This window comes from Gobio gobio, assembly GCF_949357685.1.
Source record: "Gobio gobio genome assembly, chromosome: 2".
In the NCBI taxonomy this organism is placed as follows: domain Eukaryota; kingdom Metazoa; phylum Chordata; class Actinopteri; order Cypriniformes; family Gobionidae; genus Gobio; species Gobio gobio.
Window position 1 is genome coordinate 1,055,645 of NC_137098.1, and position 15,000 is coordinate 1,070,644.

Here is a 15,000-nt window from a genome sequence, read left to right on the forward strand (position 1 = left end):
GAGAGCTCAGGAGTTGCAGTAGCCGTGGTAGTAAACTGCACTGCTGGCGTCAGACAGGGCGGTGGAGATCAGGTCGGGCCCCTGCACAGCTGCATGAGGGCCCCCGTAAACGAAGCACTGCTCATCCACCATCTGACCGTGTGTGTGTGTATCAGTCCCGCTGTGTTTGTGTGTGTGGAGGGCGGATTCCTCATAGGGACGCTTCAGCTGAGCGCTGGAGAACATGTCAGGGAACGCTTGAGGACAGGAGGACAGGCTTCTGCTGAAAAGGTTCTCGCCGCTGAGACTCTCATTATAAAGCTGTGGGTCGCCCATCAGACCGAGCTGCGTCTCGCCGGGATCGGAGTGTGTGTACGTGATGGTGTGTGTGTCGCTGTGCTCCTGGAAGTGGTGGTAGCTGCAGGCGGAGTGGAGATCCTGCAGATGGCCAGAGAAACCCATCGGAGACGGGTCGGGCGTGGGCAGGCCATAGGGCTCGAACGGAGCCTGGCTCTCGCAGTACGGAGGATACCCCGCGCCCGCCTCCATGCCCATCAGCGTCTGTCCGGACAGCAGGAAGCCCGAGTCCAGACGCTTGGCCCGCTTCACCTGTTTGCGCCGGCGCGGCCGGTATTTGTAGTTCGGGTGGTCTTGCATGTGTTTCGCTCGCAGGCGTTCGGCCTCCTCCACAAACGGACGCTTGTCCACCACTGGTAACGCTTTCCACGACTTACCTACAAATAACAGGAAAGGGGATATAATAATGCATTTAAAGACTGCACTGTAAAAATTATATGATCAATAAGCTATGACAACGCATCAAAAAAGTTATTCAAGGTTCAAGTCAGTTTAATGTAATTTAAGTTGAAATGACTTAAGTCGATTCTACTTAAAAATGTAAGGCAGCAACTTTTTTACAGTGAGTAAAAATGCTGTAAAAATTATATGATCAATAAGCTATGACAACTCATCAAAAAAGTTATTCAAGATTCAAGTCAGTTTAATGTAATTTAAGTTGAAATGACTTAAGTCGATTTTACTTAAAAATGTAAGGCAGCAATTTTTTTACAGTGAGTAAAAATGCTGTAAAAATTATATGATCAATAAGCTATGACAACGCATCAAAAAAGTTATTCAAGGTTCAAGTCAGTTTAATGTAATTTAAGTTGAAATGACTTAAGTCGATTCTACTTAAAAATGTAAGGCAGCAACTTTTTACAGCGAGTAAAAATGCTGTAAAAATTAAATGATCAATAAGCTATGAAAACTCATCAAAAAGTTATTCAAGATTCAACTAATTTTTAAGTCAGTTTAATGTAATTTAAGTTGAAATGACTAAGTTGATTATACTTAAAACTTAAGGCAGCAACTTTTTTACAGTAATATCTGACAAAGTGCTTGATTTTCTACATATCTCAAAGTTTTTAAGTAGAATCAACTTAAGTCACTTTAACTTAAATTACATTAAACTGACTTAAAAATTAGTTGAATCTTGTATTACTAAAATAAAGTTAAAACAATGTAAAAACATGTTGTCATGATTTATTGATAATTTTTTTTACAGTGCTCTGTGTAATTTAAGTTAAAATGACTTAAGTTGATTCTACTTAAAAATGTAAGGCAGCAACTTTTTTATAGTGAGTAAAAATGCTGTAAAAATTATATGATCAATAGTCAAGTCAAGTCAACTTTATTTATATAGCGCTTTTAACAATGTAGATTGTTTCAAAGCAGCTTTACAGTGTTAAACAGGAAAATAATGCAGCATAATTTTATTCAGCTGTATAGCCATTCTGGAAAAAACGCTGATGTCATCAGTTCATTTAAATTATCATACAGTGACAGTGTGGGCTTTAGATCAATAATTCGATCAGTAATTTAGTTTAAATGGTTAATTTAGTTTATTATTTAGATTTATTTCGATGTTTAGTTGAAAAATGTAGTGTCCCCAACTGAGCACGCCAAGCCAGAGGCAACAGTGGCAAGGAAACCAAAACCCCATTAGGTGACCTAATGGAGAAAAATAAACCTTGGGAGAAACCAGGCTCAGTCGGGGTGCCAGTTCTCCTCTGGCTATGACAACTCATCAAAAACATTATTCAAGATTCAACTCATTTTTAAGTCAGTTTAATGTAATTTAAGTTGAAATGACTTAAGTTGATTCTACTTAAAAATGTAAGGCAGCAACTTTTCTACAGCGAGTAAAAATGCTGTAAAAATTATATGATTAATAAGCTATGACAACTCATCAAAAAAGTTATTCAAGATTCAACTCATTTTTAAGTCAGTTTAATGTAATTTAAGTTGAAATGACTTAAGTTGATTATACTTAAAAACTTAAGGCAGCAACTTTTTTACAGTAATATCTGACAAAGTGCTTGATTTTCTACATATCTCAAAGTTTTTAAGTAGAATCAACTCAAGTCACTTTAACTTAAATTACATTAAACTGACTTCAAAATTTGTTGAATCTTGTATAACTAAAATAAAGTTAAAACAATGTAAAAACATGTTGTCATGATTTATCGATCATATATTTTTTACAGTGCTCTAGGTAATTTAAGTTAAAATTTCTACTTAAAAATGTAAGGCAGCAACTTTTTATAGTGAGTAAAAATACTGTAAAAATTTTGATCAATAAGCTGTGAAAACTCATCAAAAAAGTTATTCAAGATTCAACTCATTTTTAAGTCAGTTTAATGTAATTTAATTTGAAATGACTTAAGTTGATTCTACTTAAAAATTTAAGGCAGCAACTTTTTTACAGTGAGTAAAAATGCTGTAAAAATTATATGATCAATAAGCTATGACATATGTTTCAACATTGCTTTAACTCAAAGTTAAGCTTTAAGTAATACAAGATTCAACTAATTTTTAAGTCAGTTTAATGCACGGGCGTCGGAACCATTGTATATGGGTGGGACAAGACCCACCCACTTTTTACGATCAATGAAATTGGACCCACTCACTTTTATCGTCTCTAACATTCAGCACATGTCTGTTTACCTACCCCTAATCGATAAACACTTATTATTAAACACATATTAGACACTTTATTTCCACTTTTCTAATATTTTCTTAATTTGTATTGAAAATAAATGCCTTTCCGATTTGATATGTGATGGGAAAACGGAGAAGATTAATTTCGGCGAAAGCAGGACTCGAACCGCGGGTCGATTTGTGTCAAAACTAGATGCCGTGCGTCTTACCCCTACACTACTATCGCTCTCAATGATATGGTGATTTACGTAATTTTGTCTTTCCGACCTATACGTTTACCAAGTAAAGCTGTATATTTGTACTTAATGTAATTGGCATCTACTCCAGTAAAAAAATTCTGAGGACCCACCCACATTTTTTTTGCTTCCGACGCCCATGGTTTAATGTAATTTAAGTTGATTCTACTTAAAAATTTAAGGCAGCAACTTTTTTTACAGTAATATCTGACAAAGTGCTTGATTTTCTACATATCTCAAAGTTTTTAAGTAGAATCAACTGAAGTCACTTTAACTTAAATTACATTAAACTGACTTAAAAAATGTGTTGTATCTTGTATAACTAAAATAAAGTAGAAAATTGCTTAACTTCTGCTGAGTTAAAGTAATGTAAAAACATGTAGTCATCATTTATTGATCATATAATTTTGCAATGCTCTGTGTAATTTCAGTTAAAATAAGTTGATTATACTTAAAAACTTAAGGCAGCAACTATTGTGAGCACTGTAAAATTATAGAATCAATATCAAAATATGTTAAGCAATTTTCAACTTTTTAAAGTTATACTAGTTTCCACTCATTTTTAAGTCAGTTTCATGTAATTTAAGTTGAAATTACTTAAACATCCTAGAATCAATTTGGATGTTTAAGTCACTTTATCTTAACTTACATTAAACTGAAAAAAGTTTTGATTCTTGTATAACAAAAAAAGTTAAAGCAATATATTTTGTCTTGATTTTTTGATCGTATAATTTTGCAGTGCTCTGTGTAATTTAAGTTAAAATTGATTGTACTTAAAATTTAAGGCAGAAACTATTATTACAGTGAGCACTGTAAAAACTTATATAATCATTAAATTATGCAGACATATGTTTTTACAATGTTTTAACTCATCAAAAAAAAATTTTTCTTTTTTTAAGTTAATACAAGATTCAACTCATTTTTAAGTCAGTATAATTTAATTTAAGTTGAAATTACCAACTAGAAACATTCAAGTTGATTGTACTTAAATTTAAGGCATCTTTTTTTTTACAGTAATATCTGACAACATGCTTGATTTTCTACACATCTCAAAAAGTTTAAGTAGAATGAACTTGGACGTTTAAGTCATTTCAACTTAAAACTGACTCATAAAAAAGTGTTGAATCTTATATAACTTAAAAAAGTTAAAACAATGTAAAAATATATGTTGTCATAATTGATTAATCATATCATTTTGCAGTGCTTACTTTAATAATAGTTGCTGCCATAAATTAAGTACAATCAACTTAAGTCACTTTAACTTAAATTACACAGAGCATTGTAAAAAAAGTATAAGTTAAAATGACTTGAAGTTGATTGTACTTAATTTCTGGCAGCAACTATTATTGCAGTGAGCACTGCAAAATGATATAATCATTAAATTATGACATGTTTTTACATTACTTTACCTCATCAACTCATCAAAATTGTGTAAAAGATTCAACTCATTTTTAAGCCAGTTTAATGTAATTTAAGTTGAAATGACTTAAACATCCAAGTTAACTGTACTTAATTTAAGACAGCAGCTTTTTTCTACACATCTCAAATGTTTTAAGTAGAACCAACTTGGATGTTTAAGTCATTTAAACTGACTTTTGAAACACGAGTACAAAAAGTTGAAAAATACTTATTTGAAAGTTAAAACAATGTAAAAATATATGTTGTCATAATTTATTGATCATATTATTTTTTCAGTGCTCTGTGTAATTTAAGTTGACTTAATTTGATTGTACTTAAACATTTATGGCAGCAACTATTATTACAGTGAGAACTGCAAAAAAATATAATCATTAAATTATGACGACATATGTTTTTACAATGTTTTAACTCATCAAAAATTTACTTTTTTTTAAACTTTTTTTCAAGTTATACAAGATTCAACTCATTTTTTAAAGTCAGTATAATGTAATTTAAGTTTAAATTACCAAGAAGAAACATCCAAGTTGATTGTACTTAAATTTAAGGCAACAACTTTTTTTTACAGTAATATCTGACAACATGCTTGATTTTCTACACACTTCAAAATGTTTAAGTAGAATCAAGTTGGACGTTTAAGTAATTTCAACTTAAAACTGACTCATAAAAAATCACTGAATCTTATATAACTTAAAAAAGTTCAAACAAAGTAAAAACATGTTGTCATAATTTATTGGTCATATTATTTTTTGCAGTTTTCTGTGTAATTTAAGTTAAAAATGACTTAAGTTGATTGTACTTAATTTAAGGCAGCAACTATTATTACAGTGAGCACTGCAAAAAATTATATAATCATTAAATTATGTTAAGCAATATTTTACTTTTTTTAAGTTATACAAGATTCAACTCATTTTAGTTTTTAAGTCAGTTTAATGTAATTTAAGTTGTAAATTGTTTTTTTACAGTAATATCTGACAAAGTGCTTGATTTTCTACACATTTAATTTTTTAAAGTAGAATCAATTTGGATGTTTAAGTAATTTAAACTGACTTTTGAAACACGAGTTGAATCTTTATGTTGAAAAATGCTTATTTTGATGAGTTATGCAACGTGAAAACGTGTTGTCATAACTTATTTATTAATCATAGTGTGAATAAATGAAGCAAAATATCCATACACAAAGAGATTATTTACTGATAAATTACATTAATGTTAAATCAAATATTTTGGAGCTTATAAATCCTAATAAAAATATAAATGCACAGTGCTACTGTCAACATTGCGTATTCACTTTAACTTCGGCACTGTATAGAGTCACAGCTTACAAAAAAAGTATGAAAATGTAATATCACACAAAATATTTTACATTTAGAAACTGTGGAGCTCAACAGCAGTGGTATCTGTGTCAAAATTATACTTTTCTCTTTAATGCCAAAAATCAGCAGGATATTAAGATCATGTTCCATGAAGATATTTGGTAAATATGTCATAAATGTATGATTAGTAGTAATATGCATTGCAAAGGACTTCATTTGGCAACTTTAAAGATGTTTTTGCACCCTCAGATTCCAGATGATCAAATATTGTCCTAATAAACCACACATCAAGATGATTTATTAGATGATGTATAATAAAGAATTGACCTCATGGTTTTGAGGTCCATGCTCTCTCATGCTGAATGATATTAATACATGACATTAGATCCTTTTATATCACCTTGGCTCAATGATAACCTCCACGTGTATTGGCAAAGAGTTCTGGTTTTAATTTGATGCATATTTCCCACTAAAGCTGACTTTTAGTAATAATGAAGGCTAAGTTTCAAAGGTTTGTGTTTTTGAATAAAGCTGCTGATTGAATGAATCTCTCTCTCTACTCACCGAGCATTTTACTGAGCTCCGCGTTGTGCAGGTCCGGGTTCTGCTGCGCCAGCCTCTTGCGCTCGTCCTTCGCCCACACCATGAACGCGTTCATCGGCCTGCGGATGCGCGGCTCGCCCTTCCCGCGCCCGGGGGTCTCGCGCTTCGCTTTGGGGTCCGAGCGCGGAGAGAGCGCGTCCCCCTCCGCCCACGCGCACTGCCTCGCGCCAGGCATCATGACTGAGCTGGTGCCTCGGGTCTGGCTCGGGTCGTCGCTGGCGTAACCCGCATCGGGACTGCTCATCTCCTACACGCGGCGGGGGCGCGCGTATCTTTGGTGATCACCAGCCTCTGTGTGGCCTGGAAGCTTCCCTCAGTGAATGTCCTCTGCCTGGTTCCCTGTGCTGAGTGCATACCGTATATTCAGCAGTAAGGTCAGAAGTGCACGGGCAGCTTTAAACTCCGAAGCCACCAATGGCGACCCGTGTGGGCGGACCGCGCCGGGAAAGGTGTGAAAGAATCCGCGTATGAGCGTTTCACCCCCCGGGACACTTTATATTTAAAACATATGAAGCATCTAACGAACAAAAAAGTGAATAAGGTTGCAGCGGTGCATATTCTCTTTACGCGTGTTTATCTATGACCACATTGTATGGATAGATCGTAATTTAACTTTTACCCAAGCATTAGAAACAGTTTTATATTCTTTCCAAGAGGTCTATGCTTAAAATGAACGTACGTGTATGTATGATGATTTAAAAAAAAGTACGTGCGTAAAGACAAAAAAGTGCGTGCGTAAAATGTTTTCCACTTCTTTAAATAATATTTAGCCTATATGATGTAAATATTATTTGGTCTATGCTTACAATCAATGTGTTAAGACCATTTTTATTTATGATGATTTTAAAAAAATGCATGCGTAAAGACTACAAAGTGCGTGCGTAAAATGTCTCCGCATCTTATATGACGTAAAAAAACAAAGAGGCTTAATTAATAGTTTAACCTTACGCATACACTTTTTGACAAGGAGTAATATTCCCCACTAAATGCTCGTGGTTTTTTCTCAATTTTATTTTCACGAGCGTTTGTCCCAGTAAGGGTTAAAAGTTTGCGATAGCGGAGTTTGGTTTGGGATTAATATCCTGGAGATCTAGCCCAGCTGAATTTGCAAACAGTAGTGAGGGAAGGATTGTCACGCGCTGATAATGAAGTGCCAAGTGCGCGTGAACGTGTTACACTGTATACAGTGCATTAAGCAGCAGGTACTCTCACGTTCGCATGCCTTTGATTCAGTGTGTGGCCACTGAGTGTGAAGTAGGTGTTATGTGAGTGTGTGTTTCTAACTCTTTAACGCAACACAACCAGTGTCTTTAAAATAGAGACTGTTTCAATAATATTAATAGACATTACCTTACACTTTATTTGACAGTGTTCTTGTTACACATGTTACATGTATTTACCATAGTAATAACAGATGCATAATTACACGCAACTAACCCTATAGTAAGTACATGTGGTAAATATTAATATTACTCAGTACTTAAATATATAATTACATGGTAACAATGACGCCCTTTATTTTAATGTGACGTAGTTACATTGTACTTATTCAAACAATACTGAGTAATATTACTGACTAATTTATGGTTAGTTACTTGTAATTATGCATAATTTACTGTTATAGTACATGTACACAAAAGTAACGTAACGCGCTGACACTTTATTTTACAGATGTTACATGTAGTTATGATGGTAATAACTATATTATGCATAATTACATGCAACTAAACCAAACTCTAAGTATATGTAGTTAATATTACTCAATACTTAAACGTATAATAACACTGTAACACACACCTTAAAATAAAATGTAACCCTTACTTTTTATGGAGAGTAATGTGTTACGGGTTACACTTTACTTACAGTGTCCGTGTTACAAATTTGACATGTATTTACCATAATAACAGTAAATTGTGCATAATTACACACAACTAACCCACATATGGTAATTAATATACTCAGTGCTTATATAATTACACTGTAACAGACACTGTAAAAGTAACGGTTACACTTTATTTTACAGATGTTACATGTAGTTATGATGGTAATAATAACTATATATAATGCATAATCACATGCAAATAAGCCAAACTCTAAGTACATGTGGTTAATATTAATATTACTCAGTACTTAAATATATAATTACACTGTAACACACACCTTAAAATAAAATGTAACTGTTACTTTTTATGGAAAGTAATGTGTTACAGATTACACTTTATTTTACAGTGTCCGTGTTACAAATTTGACATGTATTTACCATAGTAACAGTAAATGATGCATAATTACACACAACTAACCCTATAGTAAGTGCATGTGGTCACTCAGTATTGCTTTAATGAACTGTGCATGTAAACGTTTCGAGAACTAAAAGATCCCTGAAGTGTTACGAGAGCATTCGGGAACTTTACCAAACCCACATCCTGTTTTCTGCCCACCTTGATTTGAATGTTTTACTCTCTAACTCGTGTGTTATAATGACCGTACGCTTATCAGAAGAGCATTTTTCATCTCTTTATCACTGTCATATGTCACTCGAGAACTCCAGATTCATCAAGACACAGAATCTGTGTAACACAACACACCCCTCCCCGTCTCACACACACACACACACACACACACACACACACACACACACACACACACACACACACACACACACACACACACACACACACACACACACACACACATGTCCCTCCGCTCTGGCACATCCGTAATGCCCTTCATGCACTGTAATACATCAACTATTTGACTTGTGAAGAACCAGTGGGCCATATTTGTGTGTGTGTGTGTGTGTGTGTGTGTGTGTGTGTGTGTGTGTGTGTGTGTGTGTAAGTGCGAACACATATACAGCTTCCGTCTGACTCATGTAAAGTCCCCCGGCTCTCAGGAGCCAGTGCTATTGTGTAATTCCCCACAAAGGCCTGCCTGGCGACAGTCTGTGCGTATATTCATGAGTGTGAGTGTGTGTGTAGAGCACATGGGGGACAGGGTGTGTGTGTCTGAAGGCGGACAGTATGTGCTCCAACGCCAAGGACAGGAAGCAGTTTGTGGGGGACAGGAAATGCAGGCCGAAGCACTGGTCCAGATAAGGGTGAGACCTCTTCCTTACACTAAACATAATAAAAGGGGACATTTTATAAACTCTGTTCTTATATACAGCTAAAGATAACTTTGCATCGTTTAGCTCAATGCTGGGTACTAATTTGTAACACTCCAAATAAAGATACACTATATCAGCAGAAGTGTTGTGCCGCCCCTTCACACACACATGAGCTTCCCATTCTCAATCCGTAGGGTTTAATATGGAGTCTCAGCTCTAACAGCTCCAGCTCTTCTTTCCTCAAGGTTTAGGAGTGTGTTTATGGGGATTCTTCATCTGTGATGTTGGACGAGAAGGCCTGGCTCTCAGTCTCCGCTCTAATTCATCCCAAAGCTGGTCTATTGGGTTGAGGTCAGGACTCCAGTTCCTCCACCAAACTCCTCATCCATGTCTTTATGGAGACGCTTTGAGCACTGGAGCAGTCATGCTGGGACAGGAAGGGGCCGTCCCCAAACTGGGCCCACAAAGTTGGGAGCATGAAATTGTCCAAAATGTCTTGGTGTCGCATTAAGAGTTCCTTTCAGCGGAACTAACCCCTGAAAAACAACCCCACCCCATAATCCCAAGTCAGGCAAGTCCCGTTCTCCTGGCGACCGCCAAACCCAGACTCGTCCATGGGATTGTCAGACAGAGAAGCGTGATTGGTCACTCAGAGAACACGTCTCCACTGCTCTAGAGTCCAGTGGCGGCGCGCTTTACCCCACTGCATCCCACGCTGGTGCTGTAAGGCTTGGATGAGCTGCTCGACCATGGAAACCCATTCCATGAAGCTCTACACACTGTTCTTGAGCTCATCTGAAGGACACAAAAGTTTGGAGGTCAGTGCCCGGCTGCATAAACACCTTCAGTTTTTCCCTCACGTATGAACTTAAGGGGCGATTTCCCCTTACCTAAGAGAATAACTTAAGGGTGTTGCATATAATCTCTTACACGGTTCTCTTAGGGAAACATTGAAGTGTTTGACGACAGCGATCCTGGATTCACGTTATAAAGTCTTGTTGCCATAGATACGCAAAACACTAACACTAATGCTGCGTTCACACCAAACGTGAATAGAGCGGCAAATTCACGTCTAGTTTGACTCTTGAACTTTGAATGCATTTGCGCGTCCAAAGCGAGATGGACACGCGTATAAAGCAAGAGTTTGAAGAGAAATTGATGCAAATCCTTTTGCGGTTTTCATAGTGGTTGTGTGCGGCCGCACAATGGAAGAATACTACTGTTATTGTGTCCCGAAATGTAGTTTTAAGAGTTGTTCAGTCGAGAATGTAGTTGTTTAAAGCTCAAATCTGTGGTTTATTTGGAAAGATAGCGCCTATTTAAAAATGTTGTGAGATCCCGGCGATCGCCTCGCGCTCATGTAACCCGCCTGGAACAGCCTTACCTCGGCTAGTTCTAAGTGATTGTAACGTTTCACTTAAAGAAACCCTTAAGTAACACTTAAGGTTTTTTTATCTGCAACACCCTTAGGTTTAAGGGAAACATAAGTGCGAACTTAAGGGAAAATTACACTTAAGGTGCTTTATGCAACTGGGCACTGGAACTCTTAACTCTGCAGAAAGTTGGCGACTTCTGTGACCCTCAGCATGCGCTGACCCCTTTCTGCGACCATCAGCATGAGCTGACCCCGCTCTGTGACCCTCAGCATGCGCTGACCCCGCTCTGTGACCCTCAGCATGCGCTGACCCTGCTCTGTGACCCTCAGCATGCGCTGACCCCGCTCTGTGACCCTCAGCATGCGCTGACCCCGCTCTGTGACCCTCAGCATGCGTTGACCCCGCTCTGTGACCCTCAGCAGGAGCTGACCCCGCTCTGTGACCCTCAGCATGTGCTGACCCCGCTCTGTGACCCTCAGCATGTGTTGACCCCGCTCTGTGACCCTCAGCATGCGCTGACCCCGCTCTGTGACCCTCAGCATGTGTTGACCCCGCTCTGTGACCCTCAGCATGTGTTGACCCCGCTCTGTGACCCTCAGCATGTGCTGACCCCGCTCTGTGACCCTCAGCATGCGCTGACCCCGCTCTGTGACCCTCAGCATGTGCTGACCCCGCTCTGTGACCCTCAGCATGTGTTGACCCCGCTCTGTGACCCTCAGCATGTGCTGACCCCGCTCTGTGACCCTCAGCATGCGCTGACCCCGCTCTGTGACCCTCAGCATGCGCTGACCCCGCTCTGTGACCCTCAGCATATGCTGACCCCGCTCTGTGACCCTCAGCATGCGCTGACCCCGCTCTGTGACCCTCAGCATGCGCTGACCCCGCTCTGTGACCCTCAGCATGTGTTGACCCCACTCTGTGACCCTCAGCATGTGCTGACCCCGCTCTGTGACCCTCAGCATGTGTTGACCCCACTCTGTGACCCTCAGCATGTGCTGACCCCGCTCTGTGACCCTCAGCATGCGCTGACCCCGCTCTTTGTGGCTGAGTTGCTGTTGTTCCCAATCGCTTCCACTTTGTTCTAATCCCACTAACAGTTGAGAGTTGAATATTTAGTGTAAGATTTGGCCTTATTGCACAGGCTCCACCGATCACGGCCCATTCTCTCACTAATGTGTGTAGAAGTGAACACACACACACACACACACACACACACACACACACTCCTGAGAGCGGCCCATTCTCTCACTAATGTGTGTAGAAGCGAACACACACACACACACACACACACACACACACACACGCTCCTGAGAGCGGCCCATTCTCTCACTAATGTGTGTAGAAGCGTCTGCAGGCCTAGAGCTGGAGTTATACACCTGTGGCCATGAAGGGGTTGAACACCTGAACTCAGGGATGTGGAGGAGCGGCTCAACACTTCCAGCAATATAGTGTGTATATTCCTAATAAGACCCTGGTAGTATCAAGGCCAGTAACAGAGAGAACCCCAATTGTTGTTCCAGAGAGGCGTGTTATGGACGGGTTTTAGAAGCCCAACGGTGGAAACACAGCTCATGATGATGATCTGACATTTCCCCCAACCTTGAACACGATTTCAACGGCAAGCCCCCCCTGAGAATTATAAAAAGACCCCCCCCCCCACACACACACACACACACACACACACACACTCAGTCGTGTGTCCTGGCGCCGGGACTGACCCATATGACCCAGAGGCAGGAGGGGCAGGATTACAGCGAGGTCAGAGTCAGTAGGCCACACCAAACTGATGGAGGGACCGATCAGATGGCAGGAGGCCTGAAGCCCACACAGAGGAGGAGGAGAGGAGGAGAGGAGGAGAGGAGAGAGGAGAGAGGAGAGAGGAGAGAGGAGAGAGGAGAGAGGAGAGAGGAGAGAGGAGAGAGGAGAGAGGAGGAGAGGAGGAGAGGAGAGAGGAGAGAGGAGAGAGGAGAGAGGAGAGAGGAGAGAGGAGAGAGGAGAGAGGAGAGAGGAGAGAGGAGAGAGGAGGAGAGGAGGAGAGGAGAGAGGAGAGAGGAGAGAGGAGAGAGGAGAGAGGAGAGAGGAGAGAGGAGAGAGGAGAGAGGGCCGATCAGATGGCAGGAGGCCTGAAGCCCACACAGAGGAGGCTGACAGATGGACACGGCGAGTTTACATTTGTTGACATCAAGTGGTCTCCATCTGGATTAAATGATCGCATTTATGTTTCCCGCGAAATATTTAAATGTGCCTTTATCACGCAAAACAACTTTGGCTTTGTCCTCTATTAATGGCAGTGCCCATAGAGCAGGGGTTTTTTTTGTGATACATTCATACAATCAATCTCAAATAGGGCACTTTATCTACAAGTTAACTTTCCCAACATTAATCTTATGTTATGAAACAGAAACATGTTATTCCGATGCATTGCATGTTTGAAGCATTTATAGATACTGTACAGAAAATGCCATTCCACGTCTTTAAAGGGTTAATTCACCCAAAAATGTTAGTTCTGTTATTATTACTCTCTCTCATGTCGTTCCAAACCTGTAAGACCTTCGTTCATCTTCAGAACACAACTTCAGATATTCTTCTTCTTCTCTTCGGTTTTACGGATTGGGGTCGACATGAGGGCAAGTCATTAATGACAGAATTTACATTTTTGGGTGAACTAACCCTTTAAGGGGGGCGTTTCCCCCACTCTATATTGCAGACAGAAATGGGAGATTATTTATAATAAACATGCTGAAACAATAAAAACATGTAAATTAAGATAATGCTGCCCAATTAAAATGAAAGATGATAGCGCATAAGAAAGATAACGCAGCCTCTGTTGTTGTTGATTCTTTGCGGACGTCTACCAGAAGTTACGTTTTTAAGTTAAGTTAAGGCCACAACAGCGCGCATGCGCAGTAACGTTTGTTTATGTTGTTGCCGCTGAAACCGTCTATAACAAGTCATTAATGTCTTTATATGTTTCATATAATAGAACCGAAGCTATAGATTGTGAATTTAAACATTTCTCGTTTAGCAGCGGCTAAAGTCAGGAGGACTAGCCGAGGTGAGGCTGTTTCAGGCGGGATCTCACAACATCTTTAAATAGGCGCTATCTTTACACATAAACCACAGATTTGAGCTTTAAACTACTGCATTCTCGACTGAACAACTCTTAAAACTACATTTCGTGACACAATAACAGTAGTATTCTTCAATTTCGCGGCTGCACAACCACTATGAAAAGCGCAAAAGGACGCGCGTCAATTTCTCTTCAAACTCTTGCTTTATACGCGTGTCCATCTCGCTTTGGATGCACAAATGCATTCGAAGTTCAAGAGTCAAACTAGACGTGAATTTGCCGCTCTATTCACGTTTGGTGTGAACGCAGCATTAGTGTTAGTGTTTTGCGTATCTATGGCAACAAGACTTTATAACGTGAATCCAGAATCGCTGTCGTCAAACACTTCAATGTTTCCCTAAGAGAACCGTTTAAGAGATTATATGCAACACCCTTAAGTTATTCTCTTAGGTAAGGGAATCGCCCCTTAAGTTCATACGTGAGGGAAAAACTGAAGGTGTTTATGCAGCCGGGCTGAGATTGAGTTCTCAGAGCTGAGATTGACCGCATGAAGTCCTCACAGAGGTGCTGGTCAACAGGGAACCAGTAGAAGTCTGGATGGGGAAACTGGAGGGACAGGCCAAAGGAAACCGGTCAGGAGTAGATAACTCAGGGTCCAAGACAGGCTGAAAATCCTGAAACCAGCAGGAAAACACTGGACACTCCGACCGCGGCTGGCAGACATGAGGAGAAGAGACACACACATTACAACACAGACACAAAGGCCAACACAAACACAGGCCTGTTCTAGAAGCGTGTGGCAACAGAAACACACAAACACTCACACACACAGAGAGAAACATACACACATTCACTCTCACACACACACACACACACACACACACACATGTTTGTTTTT

At 39.4% G+C, this 15,000-nt stretch overlaps 1 protein-coding gene across 1 annotated transcript in view; it reads right to left on the minus strand.

Annotated features, from left to right (window-relative positions):
* sox17 (SRY-box transcription factor 17) overlaps positions 1–6,921 on the minus strand; it is an 8,821-nt gene extending 1,900 nt beyond the window's left edge. The window contains exons 1-2 of the mRNA XM_079843199.1: positions 6,512–6,921; positions 1–713 (exon numbers count right to left, since the gene is read on the minus strand). The exon at positions 1–713 is cut by the window's left edge and continues 1,900 nt beyond it. Of these exons, the coding sequence (XP_079699325.1) occupies positions 7–713; positions 6,512–6,794 (990 nt within the window). The 5' untranslated portion in view covers positions 6,795–6,921 and the 3' untranslated portion in view covers positions 1–6. The remainder of the gene's footprint in view (positions 714–6,511) is intronic.
* Positions 6,922–15,000: the final 8,079 nt, after the last annotated feature.